The following is a 20,979-nucleotide window of genomic DNA, read 5'->3' on the forward strand; positions in this document are numbered from 1 at the left end:
AGGATTTAAGGGAAGTACCAGTTACAGGGAAGAACAGGTTCCATCAGTGCCATGGGGGTAGCCCAATCTCAGTTGCTTTTCAATCCAACCCCCACCTTCCACCATAGCCACAACCTAAAGCTACAGGTGAGTTTATCTGTGTTGGGTAGAGGGGACTGGTGCTGGGCATTCAGCTTACTTAGTAGCTATGAGTGGAAAGGAAAGCCCACTTTCTCCCAGAAGCCTTATGAGTTTCTTAAATAGCTGGTGCACTCATGTGGCAACCTGATTACTGGGGTGACATGTGGCTTAAGACCAAGAACCCAGTGGCTGGGAGTCTAAGAAATGAGGGCAGTGGGCTTATAGGCTGAACCTAATAGGAAGACCTCTGCTGGAACCTGCCGGAACCTCTGCTGGAACCAGTTCATTTTGCTGTTCTTTTGTTGCAGAGTTAGTTCTAGGTGTCTGAGCCTCTTGCCCTCTCACCTGTTCCTGGCTCTTTCTCACCTGCAACTGTAGATGTCATTGATCTGATAGTGCTTGTTGAACGCCACAGCCTCCATGCTATCTGTGAGGGGTCCATCTAGTAACCGGATACCTAGGCAGCAAAGGCCACGTCAGCTCCTCAGTGATACTTGACCCCTAGATAGGGAACTGGGTGGTGGGTGGGGGGCCATCCGTGGAGATTTACTTTTCCCTCTAAGCGCTTTTTTCTATAGCATGTGTGACTGTCCAGAAATATTTTTTAAGATAATGCTAAATCTTAGGCTTTAGGGATCATGGGGTCTTGTGGAAAGAGAGCCAGGCTAGAATGTAGGTACCTAGGTTTCCCTTATTTGCATCCTTAATCGTGTAAAACACCAATATGGTGCTTGATACATAGATGGTGCTCAGTAAATTGTGTTTATTACCATTAACTACACCTATGCATGCCTAATTTCACCCTCTAAAATGAGGTGGGTCACATTCTGGTGACCACATAGAGGGACAAATGGAGCTTTCAGAAGGGAATTGGACCCTTAAGTTTTCTGGCTCCTCCGTAGCCTCATTTACAGTGAGGGTTGCTGCCCTCTGCTGGAATGTAGGAGGAATACAGCCAATTTATTCAGTCTGTGGGTTCCAAGCGTTTATGAGGAATCATGGGGAAAGCTTCCCCATTCATTCCCTTCACCTTTTGCTTTGATGGACAAAGACTGAGAGGTGAAGGAGCCACAGAACAACCCCAAGCAGAGGCCAGGGCTTCTCAGCTCTCTTGAAAGGATGGAGAACAACAGTAATCCTCAGAAGGGCTGGGAGCTGGAAAGCTGGGAGACAGGAGAGGAGCCTCAAGACATGTTTGGTCGAGGAAGAAGGGCAGATGAGGTGTTTGGCAAACTGAAAATACAAGTATAGTACAGAGAAGCAAAGGAGGTATCATGGCAATGAGGTGGGTCATTGATGGGGCATAACCAAGATCAGAAAAAGAGGGTACTACGCAGGTGGGACTCGAGGCCTCCATTCCGCATCAAGAGCATTCACACTTTTGTCTGTTCTATACGGCAGGGTTTGCTACTAAAAGCACGTCTAAAACACCACTGCTCTGGAAATCAGTGAGCTGATTTGTCCTTTTAGTATATACATTTATCATAAGCATCCTCTCTGTTCTGTGCTGTGTGTGCTGAGGGTGGGCTAAAGATGGTACACGACTCAGGAAGTGGGGCAGGGAATGGAGACTGCTATCGTGGGAGAAACCCACCGAAGCCAGACTTGAAAATACCTGCTATGCGGCTCCCATATGCCACTCCCACCGCACAGAAGCTGTTGTTAGGCACTGCGGCAATCTCTCCCGCACACCGAGTGCCATGGTGGTTGCCATTCTCCACATCCGGGTGGGGCATGGGGTCAGGGTCATTAGAGTTGAGGTCATAGCTGCCCTCAGGGCTCTGAAACATTGGGGTGGGGCGGCATGTGGTCACTCACTGGTTATAAGGGGTCAGGTCTTAGAGCTCAGGAAGAGAGGGGAACTGGGAGTTTGGGGCTCTGAGCCAGGGCAACAGACCCATATGGGCTACATGATATGAGGACAAGACACACTGGGGTAAAACTGAGAAGTGCTACAGTTCATAGGAAATTTTTCTCTTGCCCATTATAGAAATGTGTCCAGAAAACTGCTCCACGACTTGGGAAACCTGGGATAAAAAAGATCTAGGGCTTCCTAAAGGCCAGGCTCTAGAGAGGAAGGTGCTCAGCACTTGTGTGGAGAGGGAAGTTGCCTACAACCTGCACTCCCGACTGCCCAGGGCCAGGAGCTGCAACAGGAACCAGCTAGGAACCACCTGGGGTCCTCTCCCTTGCTGAGGGTAGAGCTACTCCATTTCTTAACAGCCAGTCTGGAACACTGGCTGGGGAGAAGGAGATGACAGACACCATCCCACCCCCCAGGCTCTTTTGTGTGACCCAAAGATCTCTACAAAAGGGGACAAGCCTGAGGCAATATCAAAAAGACAGTAAGACATGTGGGGGTGGGAGGGGTCATTCCAGGGTCACTCACATAGTTGGGAGCAATATCTTGGATGGTATGCTCCACTCCATCGTCCACTACCACCACAGTCACTCCTCGCCCAGTTACATTGCGTTCCCATACACCCGTCACGTTGATGTCTCTGCCGGGGCTCTGCCAGTTTTTCTGCAGGACAGACAGGGTCCAGAACTGTTTCAAAGCCTTGGGATTCCAGTGACACGCAGCAGAGCCCACAGAGATTCAAGTTCTGTCTAGCATCCTCTTTTTACTCTTGGCTGACATCAAAGAGCCAGATAGAGGTTGTACACCAATATGTCTAGGTGGGGACAGAGTCATGGAGGGTCAAGTGAGAGCTTTGCCACACCTAGGTCTCCAGGAGAGCTTGGCAGCATTCATGGGCAATAAAGATGAAATGGTGGATAGGCTTAAGGTTGGCTAATACAACTGTTATGCATATAGTGTTATTATATTAACATTATATAATATAATGCTAGTAGTTAACACTACAAAGTGTTTATCATGTGTTAGGCACACATGGCAATTAATTTATCCTTACTACCTCCACAAGGTAGGTACTATTACAGTCCCTGTTTCACAACAAGAGGCACAGAGAGGGTGAGAAGCTTGCCCAAAGGCACATGCTAGTAAGTGGCAGAACTAGAACATGAGCCCCGGCAGCCTGGTCCCAGCACCCACTCCCTAACCACTGCAGCCCACTGACTCTCTAGAAGTGACTACAGGGAAGGTGGAGCCTGAGGAACAAACATGTCACCGAAGTGCACAGAAATGTCTCTTCAGGCAAACTGAAAAGTAATATAGTCAAAACTTCACTAAAAAATTGGATACCCAGGACCGACCCATCTGAAGCTGAACACTACAGGGCTGGACTTACCAGGTGCCACTGCTGTGGGAACTTGGGGTCATTGAAGTAGACGCTGCGCTTGGCTCGCTTTAGCAGCTTCTGCTCTGAGTGCCAGCGCACAGCGCCATGTCTGGCTAGCACAGCCTCTGCCTGCTGCCGGATGACCTCTACCTGCTGGTCTAGCTGGTGCCCAGCTCGCTGGACAAAGAGGTAATGGCCCTGGAGTTCCCCGATACGTCCGACATTCACCAGTCCTGCTGCCTGGGCCAAGGCATCGGCCTCTTGCTCCAGTGTCTCTTCTTCTCCACTGCCTTTCTGGCTGTCCAGCTGCACAGCCCAGCTTAGCCCCCCTGGGCCCTGGGCGTCAGGCCCACCTGTCCCTGCCAGGCCCATGATGCAGGGAAACAGTAAGAAGAGCCCAGCTATTTCCAGCCAAAGGCAGGTGGGCAGGCCCAGGGGGGCATCCAAGTGTGGCACCTTCTGCCTCTCCTTCGGCATTAGAGCAGTAAGCTGCAGGCAAAGAGAAAGGACATGAGAGATAAAAGAGCTGATAATTGCAGTACTCTGAGATGGGGACTAAGTCATTAATGTACAACTGGAAACCCCCAATCGGTGTCTTTTAAATTAGGAAACATGTGATCCTCTATTTTTATTCAAGTTCATCTCTGTCCAACAGGGACAAGCCCCCAGGTGGAGTGTGGGCTGGGACTAACTCCAGTGAGCCCCTCATCTCAACAGATAATCAGGCAGCACGTCCAGTTGCTAATAGGCACCATACTGCTTGCTCTTTCCCACTGCTGCCATGAAAAGGGCTCAAAAGTCCTATCACTCCCACAGATTACTGGCAGAATCATGACTGTTCTTTAGAAGAGACCCCCCCTCCCTTATTTAGAGGGGGGCAACAATCTTTCCCCAGCTGACTTCCCGGTCCAGATGTCTTCAGGGCTAACTCTTCCCAGTGGGGCCCCATTCCCACCTGGACTGTATGTGAGGTTGAGCTCCTGGTCTGGCTAACCACCTCATGCTCATTTTGTGCAAATGGAGAAAAGGCATCACTTTCACTATGAGTTGTGTTGACTCTGAGCAGAGATTGCAGACCTGTGGACCCCAAGAAAAGAAGAAATGGTGTCCTCCCAAACCTAGTGGAACAAACAGAGGCTTGCAATGAACCCCAGGACCTGTAACCAAAGAAACTGGCCAATCATCAAGTATCATTTCCAGGGACCTCAGATAGGTCATCGACCGGAACAGAACTAGTACAATAAGGCCAAAATAGTACAAAATCCAGAAACACTATTTGTTGTTCTAACCATCATACATACAATCTTTTTCTCTTTTTACCCCAGAGACCTAAAAGAGGACTATTACCAAAAACCCCTCTTGAAAAAGTAGGTCATAACATTTCCTAGAGGTCCAGGTAGCAGGAAAGTAAGAGTAGGTGGAAGGCAGGGGAAAAAGGAAAATATGAGAATGTAAATGAAACTGAATAGACACAAAGGGCAAGTGGGTAACCAGAAGAGAAGAAATGCCGGAAAGCAGCACTAGAGGGCTATCCTTAGTTGCATTAAAGGGCAACTAACTCAGCAGGCTGGCTTGGAAGTGAGGGCTCAGACTTCAAACATGGGAATGCCACCCATGGTTTGATAAAAGGGCCAAATTACAACTAACTGGTGGGCAACCATGGGGACAGAAACAAGTGAATGGGTGGCAGAACTTCTGTGCACCTACTGGTGGCCAGGCTCCTTTAGAAGCATGTGCTGTCTACTGGTATCTCTCAGTACTCACACAGATACCCAGATGGACCTGACTCAAAACATTACAGAAAATGGGTGTTTCACTGAAGTCTCTTTGGAAAGGGAGAGGGAACTTATACCAACATTTCCCTCCAAGATTCTACATTCCACAATTCCTCTCTGGTCCTTTTAGGTTTCCAGGCACACTCCCTCTCAAAGTCCTCTTTGCTCTACAGCAGCAGCCTGGATCGTCCCAAGATATTCAGGTGATTTTGCCAGTGTTCGTACCTTACTAAGTAAAACACAAGCTTGTTTATTAGTAAGACAGTGACTCATCTAGGAAGGCTCCTTCAATCTCAGGAGATTCCGTAGATTTCCCGAAGGGAAGACAACCTGACCACCACTTCCTCCTTGCCCTCTGGCACAGCGGTTCTTTACCCCACCCACCCGATCCCAGGCTTCCGGGAAAAGAATATTGAACACCTCTGGAAACGGATCTTAACCTCCTTCAACTGCTGAACATATCTTTACAGCTCTTAGGTGCCAAGGGAGAATAGAAGTTAATTTGGGAAGCCCAGAGTCCAAGAGTCTGCTCCCAAGAGACTAACCTCGCACTGTCTACACTCTGCTCCTAGAAACCAGGTTGCGTACAGGGGTCAGTTTCATCGATTTCCCCCTCCCTGGCCTCGACTGCCCTGTCCAGGGTACTCCTCCTCAGAGAAACCCAGACTGTTCTGGAATCCCTGACTCCGGTGGCCCACGTCCCTGGGCTATTCCATGCTTGGAACAAGGAGCAGTCTGTGCGGCTCCCTCATCCTCGGGTACCGGCTCCCCCCAGTTCTCGGCCACCTGGACTTACAATACTGCGCCCCCAATGTGTTTCCAACTCACCGGCCGGGCGGCCGCCCCAGCCGTCGCCTCCCTGCGGAAACTCGCGGCTTCCCGGGGGTCCGAAGCCAGTGACAGCAGCATCACTTCCGCCCGGCGGCGCAGCCAATCAAAGGCGGGTCTTCGGGCCCGGCCGGACTGGGCCGACTGGGAGCAACCGGCGAGAAGAGGCTACTCTTTCGGGGATCCTTCGCGGGGAGAGGAGAGTGCGGGTGTGGTGGGCGGGCTTTCCTCGCGGGCTCCACAGTCTCGAGGTCTCGGGCATCTTCAAGAGGGGATTCCCCAGAACCACTGTCTTCATGGTGTTCTCTGGAAAGAGCTTCTTGGTTGAGACATTTAAAAACACCGCGTTTCTTTTCTCTCTCTGACTGTCATGGTCCCGACTCTCCCTGTAACCTTTCTAGAAAGGCTTTTCCCTCCACTGAGTCCCCTTTACTTCTCGCGATTGCATCTCGTCTCTTCCCCACGCACGTCCCTGGAGAGTCCGCTTGAATCTTGGGCTTCCGTTAAATCCTGTTCCTTCGACGGTGCCAGCTCTGGTCGCCAGAGGGCGCTGTCGGGGGCGGCCGGAACCAGTGCGGCCTCTCCTATCCGGGGCCTTGCCTCGGCCCCTCCGCTCGTGCAGCCGGAAGTGGGAGGTGTAGCGCGCCGACCAGCGCTCGACCCCTCCCCCCCGAAGCCCGATCGCCCCCTCCCCCTGCTCCACCCGCTCAGGTGCGTCCCGAGCCTACCCTTCTTTCCTCCTCTGGGTTAGAAACTCGAGGGGTGTGCGGGGTCGGGCTCGCGGGCTGGGGGCTGCGACGCCGTGAGGTGGGAGTGAGGTGGGGGGGGCGTGGAGGGTGCCGTGAGGATGCGGGCTGAGGTCCTGGCCTAGAAGTGGCACCGGAGCTGGCCACGGGATGCTAAGCGGAGGGGAGTGTGCAGAGGGTCTCTGGTCGGAGGCCGAGGACGGCTTAGCTAGTTGGAGGGCGGCCGTGGTCCCCGGCGCTGCTTTCACCCATTGTCCCCTTCGCGTCCGTCCCCTGTTCTCCAAGGACCCGTTGCTCACGCCATCACCGACTCGCTGGCGGTCTCCGTCAGTTTGCGGTGCGGGGGAGATTCCCTAGGTACCTTCCACATTCCATCCCACACCGCAGCCCGATGCACCTGCCCCCTACTCCCTGGGCTCTCTAGCACGGAGTTGCCTGTATGACCCTGTCCTGTGGTTTCGATTCGCTGGGCACCAAGGATAGTTTGGGGGCAGGATGTCTGCACCTGAGGTAGAAGTAACGGCGATTTAGGGGCCCATTTTCTCCTAGGAGCTTTTTCTAATGCGTGAAAACTGAGGCACAGGGAATCTCTGGCTTGTGACTGAAGTGTTGACACAGCTGTCTTCGTACTTGCCAAGGGTGTATAGCTGTTATTATAACTAAAATTTTAAAAATAGAATTTAAACTAACCCTATCTTACACCACCCTCCCCCGATGTATATTTTTTTCCCAGACAGAACCATGAGTTTGTTCTGCAACATAAAAGATAAGATGATGGTTTGATCTAAGAAAGTCATCTATTCCGGTTCCCTTACTTGGATTGTCCTGTTTTCAGCTCATTTTCATGCTAGCATGATTTAGATTCTCATACTCTTTTGCACCCTTGTAGTGACTGTGAAGAGTCTGCACTTCACTAAGTCAGTGGTTGTCAAACTTTTCCCATCCATGGGGAAGTACTGACAGAGTAAAAGATACTTGGGTTGCCCAATATAATATTGCTTTTCTTTCACACACAAAACACCTCCCTAAAACTTCTCTTAATGGAGTATGCTTTTAATGTAATAGCAATAAAACGATTTAAAAATGTATGATATTGTTGATATTAGGCCAAACAATGTATCTTTTGTAAATGGTATTAGGTAAGGTGGACCATTTGAAAGAGTCTCAAAACTCTGGTCTAATGTTTAAATGACTGCATTTATGCCAAAAGTGAAGAAGATTTTGCACAGACTCCTATGATTATATAAATATGGTGCTTCCTGAGGATCGATGTCCACTGGGACCTATTGCATGAACTGGCTCTGTTAATACCCTACTATAGAGTAAAGGCTCTTAAATATTTTCTCCTGGGGTTCAACTTTGTTTCTTTCCTGGAACAACTAACTGTTTTGTGGGCATTCTGAGGGGAAAAGATACATTTGTTTTAAAAACGTGAAACTCGTGGCCTATAATTTGTTTCTGAATGTGCAGAGCATGATGGCTGCGCCTGAGGTGGCTGGTGTGGTGGACAATGCCCCCAATCCTCCAGAATCCTCTTCTAGTGTTTGTGCTTCCAAATCAGACGGAGGTCTCCTAGGTGCTCTAAGGTAATGTGTGGATTCTTGATTGGGGAGATGTTTTTTGGGTAAAGGGCTTTTGAGCTGGGTTTCTTACGGAAGTGTAGCTGCTCTTTTCTCTTTTTGGCTGTAGTAGCACTGCACTGCACTAGATTAAGCTTCTTAAAGGTAGGGACTCTTTGATTTATATTTTTATTTCTGGTGCATAACAGCGTCTTTGACACTCAACAGGTATGCTAAATGTTTATTGAATAAATAGAATACAAGGGGTCAGACTCATCCAAAAATGCACATATTTCTTCACTGCACCCTACATGGATTATATGTTCATTTAGCGACATGTTTATATATTACACATATGTATATATATCTTCTATGTAATGTGTACATAGATACATGTATGTACATATATGTGTATGTTAGTATTTATATATCTGTATGTATCTATAGGACCCGTTGACACATTGACACATTGTATGTGCAGTGTTGTACTAAATTGACTATAGATTCTACTTCAGCTTTTCCTAGAGTATCTAGGACCTAATGCAATAGATAATGCTGTCCTAATAGCTTTTTATTTATTAACACATTTAATCCTCCCTACAATCCCAGGAGGTAGGTGCTAATATTATTATTCCCATTTACAGGTGAGGAAACTGAGACACAGAGAGGTTAGTAACTTGCCCAAGGTTACCAAGCTATGTTGGAGTCAGGGTTTGAATCCAGGCTTGTCTGACAACAGAGTACTTAATAAATATTTGTTTAAATGAAGAAAAGTTTGTTAGTAAGTGGGTAATGGGGAAAAATGTTAAGTAAGCCTAACCACAAACTTGGATCTTCAATTTGTAAATAAAATCAGCCACATACTACTAGTAATAGTAATACCAATTGAAGTTTATTGAGTGTTTACTATGTGCCAGGCACTGTACTAAATATTTAAGGTGAATTATTTCACATAATCCTATTATTTCACAATAATCATATTAAGTAGGTGATAGTATTTCTGTTTTACAAATGGACTTAAGTAATTTGCCCAGAGTCAAACAACTAGTAAGTAGTGGAGTCAGGATTCACACGTAGGTACTATATATGCCCATATTTGTAATGAATTACCCCCTTCCCAACTCCTCAACTCCCAGCAAGGAATCAGCTTGGAGTATTTATAAAGATTTTCATATTACATGATGTTCTCCCAGTTGTTTTATTTTGAGCAGCAAGTGCTACTGAGGAAAGAAAGGCATAGTGACCTGAAGGTTCACTGTATGCTAGTTTGGGGTTTTTAAAAAAGGCAAAGAAATTTAATACAGATTTAGTCATTGTATTATTCTTTTGTGAAAAACTTAACAGTTGCAAATGTTGAATGTCACTGTAAGTAGATTTTAAAAATCTCTTAAAAACTAATATGTTAAGTCACCACGATAAACAATAAAACAATTTATCCCACTGTTGTACCTGTGTGTCCTTGTCTGGGATAAAATTTCTACTTACAGCTTCAATTTTTGATTCAAAATTGTTTGTACTTAAGACAGCCCAAAGTGAAGGTGCTGTGCTCTGGAAAACTGTCAAAGAACCTAAAAAGTGGTTCTGGTCAGAGATCTGTATAGTGATTTAGAGTGAAAATTATTTTTGTGACATGTGAGTGTGGAATAAAAACATTTCTAAACTAATATTTTATGTATTAAAATATGCGTAACTAACTCAATACATGTAACAATGAAATATTCTAATATTAGGCTATTTCATTGGTGTTATTCCTAAATATTAGGAATAATAATAATAGTAATTGAATAATAATTATTCAAATTGGCCTTCAAAAAGTTTTTGAATCTTCAGAGTCACTTATGTGTAGTCATTTACTGTAGACTGTCTCCAAAATCCAGGTTCTTAACCACCAAGCTATACTCTCTGTATGTGGGGTAAATATCACTGGATAAATACCACTAAGTTCTTTTTCATTTTGATAATTGGGGGGGGGGGTTCTTTTGTTCTTGTTCTTTTAGAGGTTACATGAAAAGCATTATGTATTTAATCCTCTTTAAGATTGGGTGAAGAGAGAAACTTTTTATCTTATGTTTTGGTAGCCCCAAAGACCCTGCACAGAAGCACAAGAACTCACCTCTGTCAAGTGTAAGTAGCCAAACGATAACCAAGGAGAATAACAGAAATGTCCATTTGGAACAGCCAGAGCAGAATCCTGGTTCGTCAGCAGGTGACACTTCAGCAGCGCACCAGGCGGTTTTAGGAGAAAACTTGGTAGCCACAGCCCTTTGTCTTTCTGGCAGTGGGTCTCAGTCTGATTTGAAGGACATGGCCGACACAGCAGGAGAGGAGGGGGACACATGCCTCCAGGAGAGCCTCCACCCTGTCACTCAGTCTCTTAAGGCAGGGTGCCATACAAAGCAACTTGCCTCCAGGAATTGTTCTGAAGAGAAATCCCCACAAGCCTCCGTCCTAAAGGAAGGTAGCAGGGACTCAGGCTTGGATTTCCGACCTGTAGTACCTCCAGCAAATGGGGTTGAAGGAGTCAGAGTGGATCAGGATGATGATCAGGATAGCTCTTCCCTGAAGCTTTCTCAGAACATTGCTGTACAGGTCAAGTATCAAGTTTCTACTATTAAAATGGAATTTGGGCTTTTTTTTTTTTTTTTTTTTAGGGTAAGAGACATTTCTTCATGGTTGGCGGAGAACTACTCTTTATTATTTTTTTTTACCGGCAACTTGCATACTATTTCCATTTGGCACTATGTGATGACTTCATTCTGGTGTTCAGTAAATAATAAAGCCAGGAGCCATTGTCTTAATTGTGGTGACTAGGAACTTTATGATCTACACATAATCTCTTTCACTGAGTAATTGATGAGTGTAGGTCATTCACATTCATATTTCCCATCTTTGTCCTTGCAGGAGGAATCCTTGTTAATTCTCTGACCTACATCTTAAGAAGTACAATGTATCCTGCCTTATAGTGACTGGTGTGCTTTGTTGTAGGAGGAAAGATGGGTGCCATAGGTTGTAGGGGGCAATATTCCAATCTCAGACTTCAGGCTGTCTCTCTGTTAGTTCTTGGGTTTTGTTCAGGTTATTTGGTGGGATAAGTGCTCACTGCAGTGTGGATGTCAGTGTCCATTTGCCAGAACTACAGTGCTTCTCTTGCTGTGGAGCCAGTAAGGTAGTTTCTTAGTTACTTGTGGCAGATTTCTAGGTAAAAGTACTAGAGTAATTCTTCCTCTTAAAATGTCAGTGAATGGTTCTGAATATATTGTTTTTTTTCTTTATAGACTGACTTTAAGACTGCTGATTCAGAGGTAAACACAGATCAAGATATTGAAAAGAACCTGGTAAGTAGGTAAACTGTCATTGTTGATATATAAGACCATTAATGCAGAAAATCTAGAGTCATCTGATCTCAGTTGGAAAAGGTGCAGGAACCTCCTTTATACAATTCCTGATGGATAGTCAGCTGACTTCTACATGATCATTTCTAGAGATGGGAAGCTTACTGCTCACAAAGCAGCCTGTTGCATTTTAAAAATAGTTCTTTATTGTTAGATCTCATTCTGAGGTGAGGACAGAACCTCTAAGACTTGTTATAATTCTCTCTTGAACTATGTAGAGTAAATCTAAATCTTCTTTTACTTGTTAGCACTGCATGTTTTTGGGAGAGGTGGGGGCACTGATTGAATTCAACAAATATTTATTGAGTTCATATTATGTGCTTGATATTGTTCCACGTACTTGGGACACATCAGAGAACAAAACAAAGGTCCCTGCCCTCATGGAGCTTACAGTCTGGTTTTTATGATCACTTTGCCTGCACACTGCCTGTGACCCCATGCAAGTCACGGCACCTCTCTGTGCCTCTGTCCTCAGCTACTTGATGCAGGAAGAAGCAAGCCCAGCCCTAATGTGGGTAACATGTCTGGTGCACTGTAGATGCCAAACAAGACACCACACTCCCAAACTACCACCTGTACAGTAGATTGGGCTAGAAGTTGACTTTTAATAATAAAATACAAGTGAGGAGGGCAGAAGAAGTGGAGCAGGGTAGTCTGGTGTGCTGCAGCACCAGGGCTTGGGCTGGCTACACCAGCTGCTGCTGCTGCTGCTGCTGCTTGGTGGCTGCCTTGCTGACAAGGTTCTTGGCCTTTACTGGCAATGCCATCTCCTCTGCCTTCTCCTTGGCTTCCTTGGTTGTCTCAAACTAGGGTTTTGGAAGGGGCCTCACCTTGCACCTTGGCCAAAATATATTCAAAACCCTTCATTGTCTTGGTCACATTGCTGTTGAATTGGGTGAGACCAAATTCCTGGACAGCTCTGAAGATGCCGAATAAGCTAGAGGAGACCCAGCCTTCCCAGCAGATTTCAGTCCAGCTGCTGTTATCAGGTCACACAGTAAACACATCATTTCTCCACACCAGCAGTTTGGCATGGTTGATGTTCCAGGTGAAGGTGGTCATGGTCTGGTTCTGTGGTCCACGATAGAATCTTCCAGTATGTACACCGAGTGAGCAGCATTGGCAGGAAACAGGTGCTTGGCCTAGTGGGGCCTCCTGTGGATCTTGACAGGAATCTCTGGGACAAGAACTTCTGGTCAGGGATCATCTCTTGGTGTATTGAGTCTTTTGTCAAGACATTTGCTATAGAGATTTGGGTACTGCTGCCAGAAGGCAGCAAACACTTGATCCCAGGAACTCCAGAGCATGTTGTGGCCCAGAAAATATTTCACCATCATCCCCAGTCATGGGAACCTTGGCTCCTGCTAAGCATCAGGGGTGCAAAGTGGGGCAGGAAAGAGGGCTTGTGCACAGGTGGTGGCATGCAGAGGCCAGCTTGGGTTCGGTATACACCCGCCAGCTTTGCACCTCAGTCACCACCAGTCCATGCCCCACAAGCTGCTGCCACCATAAGAAGTTGTCCAGTAACCCTACATAGTTTTGAAGTTTTGTAGTTTTGTTTTTTCCTTGCCTCTTAACTCTCAGGACTGAACCTTTCTAGGTGAGACATCCCCAATGTTTTCTTTCATTTTAAGATTTTATTTACTTTTAGAGAGAGGGGAAGGGAATGAGAAAGAGAGGGAGAAAAACATTAATGTGTGGTTGCCTTTTGCACACCCCTAACTGGGCATCTGGCCTGCAACCCGGCATGTGCCCTGACTGGGAATTGAACTGGCAACACTTTGGTTTGCAGGTTGGCACTCTGTCCACTGAGCCACACCAGCCAGGGCCCCAAATTTTTTTTTTAACAGACCTTTTTTCTTTATGTGATAAGTTTCAGTCCTTTCATCATCCTGGTTACCTTTTTATCCAGACTTTCATCTTATCAATGTTTTTTTGAAATTCGATACTAAAAACTAAATGTAATAATCCAGACAGTATAATTAATTTATAATACAATGGGGCTCTCATGCTCCAGCTTACTATTTCATAAGCTGTTGCCTTATTTTGGCAGTCTCATCACTTTCAGTCAAACTCCATCAGTTCTTTCTCTCATGTGTGGCCAACTCCAGCCAGCAGAGTCTGCCTGTTGTGGCTGACGAGAATGAATGCACAGGTGACAGCAATCCTGTGGAGAAAAGGGGAACAGCACCACTACTCTCTCAAGGAGAGAGCGCCTATGGTGCCTTGGCCACTCCCTCAAGAGGAGGGCACCCCAACCCTTGCCTAGACAGGCTTTTATTGTTTTCTTGGGGTCTGACATCAGAGAAAGATTTATTATCTATTACATAGAACAACATTGTCTACATTTTAGGTACAATCAAGAAAATGAAAATAACAGGCAGAGGGGAATGGCGATGAGCTGATTAGCTCTGTCCCTGGGCAAATTCACACAAGCTTTGGATATTACCTTGAAGATAGACAATACACATTTGTTGTTTTAGACCAGGGTGATGAAGTTTTAGAAAGAGCAAACTATAACAGTCTGTATGCATTTTCTAGGCCTGATTCCTACGGGAAAACTCAGTTTAAAGGTCTGGCTCCTGCCCACCACCTTGCTTCTGTAGGTTTTCCATACAGAGCTGAGTCACATTTGCCAGACTTAAACAAACCGGTCCCCTACACTTACGTATTATTTAGTTGTAGCTTTCCATTTTATTCCTAGATAATTAGTTTAAAAAACTTAGAGACAGAGGGCCCTGACCAGGGTGGCTTAGTTGATCGGATGTTGTCTCTGAAAGCAAAAGGTCTCTGGTTTGATTTGATTCCTGGTCAGGGCACATACCTGGGTTGTGGACTGGTCCCCAGTCAAGGCGTGTGTGAGAGGCAACTAATTGATGTTTTTCACATATCAATCTTTCTTTCCCTCTCTTCCCCATTTTTCTAAAAGATAAATAAAATCTTTTAAAAGATGGGCAAAGATATAAGCAAACATTAAAAAAGAACCTTGGAAACATCACTTGGAAACAGAACTTTGTTACCCTGGTCCCCTTTATGTATCACTGGCATTTTGGGGCAAAAACTTCTACCCCTGAAGTGAATGCCTATCTAAATGTATATTTTTCAAGAGAATGGATAATTTTCTTGTTGGAAAAGCCACCTTGGATCAGGAAGAAGTCTGTAGGGTAAGATGTGTTAATTGAATGGAAAAAAAGGAATAGTGTTTGTAGTAACTGTAAGAAAGTGACTATGTGGAGCATGTTGAAGAAATTTAGAGGTAGATGGAAAGAAATAAATTATTGGAGTACATTAATCAGACAAGGCCAGTAAAAACTTTTCAATAGAGAGTTGCTACTTGGGAGTTGTTAATAACAGACAGGTAAAAATATCCTAGAGATGAGAGACCTCACGGAGATATTCTGGGTAGAAGAGAACCTCCAGAGAATAGAAGAGAAAGTCATCTTTTCTCAAACACATATGCTAATTTGTTTATTTACAAAGAGTATTCATTTTGGTTCCTGTGGTTTAAGATGGGATTTGGATGACTATATAGCAATTGAAGGGGCCAACTGAATTTATAAATACACTTTAGTATCAGTCTGAACCAGGTGGAAACTGGCAAGCAATTGGGCCAAAAGAGGCCCAGAGCTGTGTTCTGTTTGGCTGTCTTCTTTTGGGTGGTGGTATGACCTAAAATTTTTTAGAAAGGCAGTGGAACTAGGCAGGTGTTAAGCTTGGCAGCAATGCAAAAAACTTGGCTCCTGTTTGCTCTCCTTTTCATGCATTTATGGTAATTGTGCACTCCCTTATATCTATGTGTTGTAAATTGACCCTCTGTAAGTTTTAGTGTCTCTTTTGAAAGGTGACCATGGCTATTTTTGATTTACTGATTTGAGGGAGGCAGAGCTGAATTGTGGTCCTTGCTTCTACTCCCAACTTGATATGAGAGCTTGCTGCCTTGCTCAACCTGAATCCCAGGTTTCCTATGCCTCTTAGTGGGTCTCTCAGTTTTCAGAGCTAATGATGTAAGACATCCTGTTTCTGGATGCATTTTGATAGGTGGTATGTTCTTTGTTTTTGCCCATTCTTTTCCTGTTTCTCTTAATGAATGATAAAATGCCTCCTTCCTCTTATTCCCTAGAGTTGAGATTGACAAACTTTTTTTCTAAAGGGTAAGGAAATAAATATCTTAGGCCTTATGGGCTGTATGGGCTCTGTTGTAACCACTCCACTCTGCTATTGTAAGGTGAAAGCAGCCTGTAAGCCATTGGCTGTGGCTGTCTTCCTGTAAAACTCTATCTACGAGAACAGGCAATGGCTGAATTTGGCTCACGGGCCATAGGTTGCCACCTTCTGCTGTAGAGCAGTTTTGTACAGTAGGACTCCCTGTAATGATGGAAATCTTTTCTATCTGTGCTGTCCACTATGGTAGCTACTAGTCACATACAGCTATTGAGCATATGAGATATAGCTAGGAGACAAACTAATTAGATAAACTGATTAATTTCTTTTTAAATTAGTTTAAATTACCATAGCCATAGATGGCTAGTAAGCTGCAGTATTGGACACTGTAACTGTGGAGCTCTACATAGTGTTTTGAGCAGGCACCTGGGGAGTGTTTCTTGCAATTATATTGGGGAACTACACTTTTTTTCTGTTGTTACCAATAGGATAAAATGATGACCGAGAGAACCCTGTTGAAGGAACGGTACCAGGAGGTCCTGGATAAGCAGAGGCAAGTGGAGAATCAGCTCCAAGTACAATTAAAGCAACTTCAGCAAAGGAGAGAAGAAGAAATGAAGAATCACCAGGTATTCTGTTTATGTTATGATTGTCAATAATTAAAGCTATAGTCTCTAATCAAACTTTAATTTTGTTTCCAAGTTAGTAGAACTAGAAAAGCAGTATTTAACTTTTTAGTTATTGTAGAATTTTAAGGATAAAAATAACCTTTGAGATCATCTTGTTCAAACTCTGACTTGTCTTTTAGTTCAGAGAGAAAAGGAATGTTTATTTAATATAGCTTTTTGACATAATTGATAGTCTACCTAGAAAATAATTTGATTAGACTGTTTTATCACATCATATTAAAAATACTATACTAGGTAAATTAAAAATCTACATATAAAAAGTAGAAAAATCTTTCAAATTAGAAAAAATTTAGGTAATATTTATAAAACCTCAAGTTGTAAGAGATCATTTTAAGCCAGGCAGAAAACCCAGAAGCCATAAAAAAATTAATAAATTTAACTACATGTAATTAAAAATTTTTGATGCAGCAAATGATTAAAAAACAGGCAAAAAGATCAGTGTTAGGCTGAGAGAAAATATTTGTAGTACATCTGGTGAAGGGTTTAATATTTGTGACACTTTGAGACTCCTATAAATTTGTGGTAAAATCAAATAATCTATAGAAAAAACACGAAAGGTTATTGTATTAGCTCCCTATTGCTGCTGTAACAAATTACCATGAATTTAATGGCTTAAAACACACAAATTTATTATCTTACAGTTTTTATAGGTCAGAAGTCCAACTTGATGTCACTGGGTGAAAGTCATGGTGTCAGCAAGGTCGTACTCCTTTCAGTGGGCTTTAGGAGAGGACATGCTTCTTTGCATTTCCAGCTTATAGAGGCTGCGTGCATTCCTTGACATGAGGCTCCCTTCTCCATCCTCAAGTCGGAAACATTGCACCTCTGACCATTCTTCTCTAATCACATTTTCCTGGGGTCATCATAGGGACAGGGTCTTCATTTTTAGAGACCCATGTTGTCCCTGGCTGGTGTAGCCCAGTGGATTGAGCAAGGGCCTGCGAACCACATGATTGCCGTTCAATTCCCAGTCAGGGCACATGCCTGGGTTGCAGGCCAGTTCCCAGCAGGGGAGTCATGAGAGGCAACCATACATTGATATTTCTTTCCTCTCCTTCCCTTCCTCTCTAAAGATAAATAAATAAAATCTTAAAAAAAAAAAAAGACCCATGTTGTGATTAGATTGGGCCACCCAGATAATCCAAGATTACCTTCACATTTCAAGATTCTTACCAAAGTCACACCTGCAGAGTTTCTTTTCCCATGGAAGGTAACATATTCACAAGTTCCAGGAATTAGAATGTGTCTATATTTTGAGGGTGGGGCTACTATAGACAGTAACTTGCAGAAGAGGAAAAGCAAATAGGTCATGAAAAGAAGCTCAGCCTCACTGGTATTTATTCATTCACTCAGCAAATGTTTTTTGAGTTCCTGATCCAGGCTCTGAAGATTTAGTGGTGAATGAAACATATTCTCTGCCTCCATTGACTATTTCCTCTAGTTGGAGGAGACAGACAATAAAAACAATAAAGAATGGGGGTTAGGGAAGTGCACATTATAATTCTTAGTGACTATTCCTCCTTCTCCCCCAAAGGACTGGCAAAAGTGAAATAAGTTGTCAAGTGTGAGGAAAATGAACTCTTTTCAGACATGGCTAGGAGTATGAATTGTTTTGACCTCTTTGGAAAAGTTATTAGGAATTGTCAGTTAAAATTTAAAATGTACACATACCATGACCTAGCAGTTTCATTGTTAAGAATCTATTCTACAGAAACGAAAGCTTTTGTATTAAAGTGTAGATATCTTGAATGTTTATTTTACAGTATTTTTATTTTACTTATTTATTTATTGAAAGATTTTATTTATTTATTTTTAGAGGGGAAGGGAAGGAGAGAGGGAGAGAAATATCAATGTATGGTTGCCTCTCATGCATCCCCTGCTGGGAACTGGCCTGTAACCCAGGCATGTGCCCTGACTGGGAATTTAACCTCGGTCCTTTGGTTTGCAGGCCCGCGCTCAATCCACTGAGCTACACCAGCCAAGGGCTACAGTATTGTTTTTAGTTCCAAAAAACTGGAATCAACCTGAGGGACTCAATAGAGAATGGTTGGAAAATGCGTATATGTGCATTACGTCATATTATGCAGGATAATAAAATGACCTCTTTTAAAAAAACGAAAAAGCAGTGAAATACATAAGTATACACACGTTTGTGTGAGAATGGTGAAAGATGTGAAAAGTACAAAGCAATACATTGATTGCTTTATGGATGGAGGTGGTGTGCATTAGGGAGTGACTTAACTTTTTATTACTTTTCATATATATATATGTATATATATATGTACTTGTTAAATAGTAAGAAAAGAAAAAACTAACCTCACACATAATAAAATGGGACTGTAACAAAACAAGGAAAGACCATGCTTGTTGAAAGTAACAAACTGCCACCCTGTGCAAGAATACCTTTCTCAACATTCTTGACAGGTTCATTCAGCCTTTATTTGAACACCAGTAATGGAGAGCTTATTGCTTCACAAGGCAGTAAATTTCTGTTGAATTGAAATCTGCTTTGTTTTGACTGTCTTCCTTACATCTATCTAAATACTAGCTTTTGGAGCTACTCATCAACCAGATTCTTTCAGTTCAGTTTGAATTTACTGTCAGTTCGAATTTACTGAATAAATTTGTTATTCACAAATAAGTCAACATGTTAATTTGTGATAGTTGAAAATAACTTTCAGACCAAAATAACTAATTTATTTCCTTCCTTATTTGTGTGTGACTGTAATTGTATGGGACTCAGGAGATATTAAAGGCTATCCAGGATGTGACAATAAAGCGAGAAGAGACAAAGAAGAAGATAGAAAAAGAAAAGAAAGAGTTTTTGCAGAAGGAGCAGGATCTGAAAGCTGAAATTGAGAAACTTTGTGAGAAGGGCAGAAGGTAACTGATGCTATTTGAGAATAAAAAATGTATGTGTATGTGCATAAGGGGCCAGCCCTGTTTCTATTTCCAGTTTCTTTCAGTCTAATTTTTATTTGGAAAACAAGTACACAAATAAATATCCTCTAATGATTGTAGCTTTTGGACTAAAAGCAGGTAATTGTTGGGTCCCAAGTTTGATCAAGATTTTGATACGCATCTAATACTTATTTTACATGATTTTTTTTTAAGTTTAGGCTATGAGAATACTTTGATTGTGTTTATGCTATTCAGCACCAAAAGCAAACTTCAGAGAGTAACATTGTAAGCTGTTTGGAAAGAATTATTTAGTGGATCTGTATCCTCTTCTGGGTACTGGAGCAAGAGTAAGGTGGGCATAGAAGTCAATCAAATTTTCAGTTTTTCAAGTTTATTTTTTTTAAGATTATTTATTTATCTTTAGAGGGGAAGGAAAGAGGGAGAGAAACATCAATGTATGGTTGCCTTTCGTGCATCCCCTGCTGGGAAGTGGCCTGCAGGGAACCGGTCTGCAACCCAGGAATATGCCCTGACTAGGAATCGAACCACGATCCTCTGGTTCGCAGGCCTGTGCTCAGTCCACTAAGCTACACCAGCCAGGGCTCAGTTTTTCAAGTTTCTTAATCTGAGCTGCCTGGGAATCAAGATAGCTGTGAAATACTGTGATGACTTTATTTAAATTCTACTAAAACACATTTTTATTTATCAAGAAAATCTTGGCTTGCTAATGTGTGAAATGAGCTAAGTGAAAAGTAGCAAACTCATTCGGCTGAATCATTTTCCAAGTATGAAAGATGATTATTAAAGGTCAACATGAGAAATAATGTTTGGAAAAGGGCCTAAAGACCAATCAGTTGTTCTGCTGAGAATCTAGTGATAGTGATTAGAAGATGGATAAGTTGTCCACGATGATTCATATGCCAGCATTTATAAAGAGTATATTAGAAGTAGAACACTGTAGTAGGCTTATTGATCAAAGCAGCTACCACCACCACCCAACAAGGCCATTGCATTTATAGTCTACATGGGGAGGATGAGGCACAGATAGGTACGTGTAAGCAGTTTAGAAGCGGGTATCTTAGAGAGTAGAAGTTGGGAAGGTAAGTTTATGATTTTATTCTAAACTCCATGGAAGATTTCCTTTTGACATGTGCTCTCTACATATTTCTATCTTCTTTACCATCTGATTGGATAGCTACCATTGGTGATTGATACTAACAATTTCTGCTTGTAGTCTTGAAGATCTAATTTTTTTTTTTTTATCTATGCCATGCTTTCTGTTATTCTTTCTGTTAAATTTGGGGTCCATTTTTCCAGAAGTAGGAAGTCTTCTTTGCAGATCTTTGTTCTAGCAGTGGTATAAGTTTTATTTAGCATTCCATTTACAATAGGAACTGCAGGCACAAAATTTTGGTCATTGTATTGGTATGCTCAGGCTGCCGTAACAGAATACCATAGACTGGGTGGCTTAAACAACAGAAATTTACTTCCTCACAGTTCCAGAGGCTTGAAGTCCAACATCATTTTGCTGGCAGGGTTGGTTTCTGGTAAGACCTCCCTTGTTGG

The 20,979-nt window shown here is 43.4% G+C and overlaps 2 protein-coding genes and 1 pseudogene across 8 annotated transcripts in view; 1 reads left to right on the top strand and 2 right to left on the bottom strand.

Moving 5' to 3' along the window:
• The window catches only part of PCSK7 (proprotein convertase subtilisin/kexin type 7), a 29,901-nt gene extending 23,736 nt beyond the window's left edge, over nt 1–6,165 (bottom strand). For 3 of the 6 annotated variants that reach the window (XM_053672264.1, XM_037147282.2, XM_053672269.1), the window contains exons 1-5: nt 5,966–6,165; nt 3,372–3,851; nt 2,510–2,644; nt 1,736–1,901; nt 487–577 (exon numbers count right to left, since the gene is read on the bottom strand). In XM_053672264.1, the coding sequence (XP_053528239.1) occupies nt 487–577; nt 1,736–1,901; nt 2,510–2,644; nt 3,372–3,851; nt 5,966–6,046 (953 nt within the window). In that variant the 5' untranslated portion in view covers nt 6,047–6,165. Of the gene's footprint in view, nt 1–486; nt 578–1,735; nt 1,902–2,509; nt 2,645–3,371; nt 3,852–4,317; nt 4,481–5,933 lie in introns of all 6 variants that reach the window. The other 3 variants (XM_037147280.2, XM_053672271.1, XM_037147281.2) reach the window with 3 other exon arrangements.
• A 62-nt stretch (nt 6,166–6,227) lies between these two features.
• Nucleotides 6,228–20,979, top strand: part of RNF214 (ring finger protein 214) — a 55,774-nt gene continuing 41,022 nt past the window's right edge. Inside the window, exons 1-6 of one of the 2 annotated variants that reach the window (XM_037147292.2) lie at nt 6,228–6,676; nt 8,182–8,297; nt 10,349–10,859; nt 11,546–11,605; nt 16,312–16,452; nt 19,256–19,395. In XM_037147292.2, coding sequence (XP_037003187.2) covers nt 8,185–8,297; nt 10,349–10,859; nt 11,546–11,605; nt 16,312–16,452; nt 19,256–19,395 — 965 coding nt within the window. In that variant the 5' untranslated portion in view covers nt 6,228–6,676; nt 8,182–8,184. The remainder of the gene's footprint in view (nt 6,677–8,181; nt 8,298–10,348; nt 10,860–11,545; nt 11,606–16,311; nt 16,453–19,255; nt 19,396–20,979) is intronic. The other variant, XM_037147294.2, reaches the window with a different exon arrangement.
• Nucleotides 12,349–12,996, bottom strand: LOC119050729 (PRELI domain-containing protein 1, mitochondrial-like; annotated as a pseudogene).

The sequence above is a fragment of the Artibeus jamaicensis genome, unplaced genomic scaffold (genome assembly GCF_021234435.1).
Source record: "Artibeus jamaicensis isolate MK-2021 breed Jamaican fruit bat unplaced genomic scaffold, CSHL_Jam_final contig_196, whole genome shotgun sequence".
Classification (NCBI taxonomy): Eukaryota; Metazoa; Chordata; class Mammalia; order Chiroptera; family Phyllostomidae; genus Artibeus; species Artibeus jamaicensis.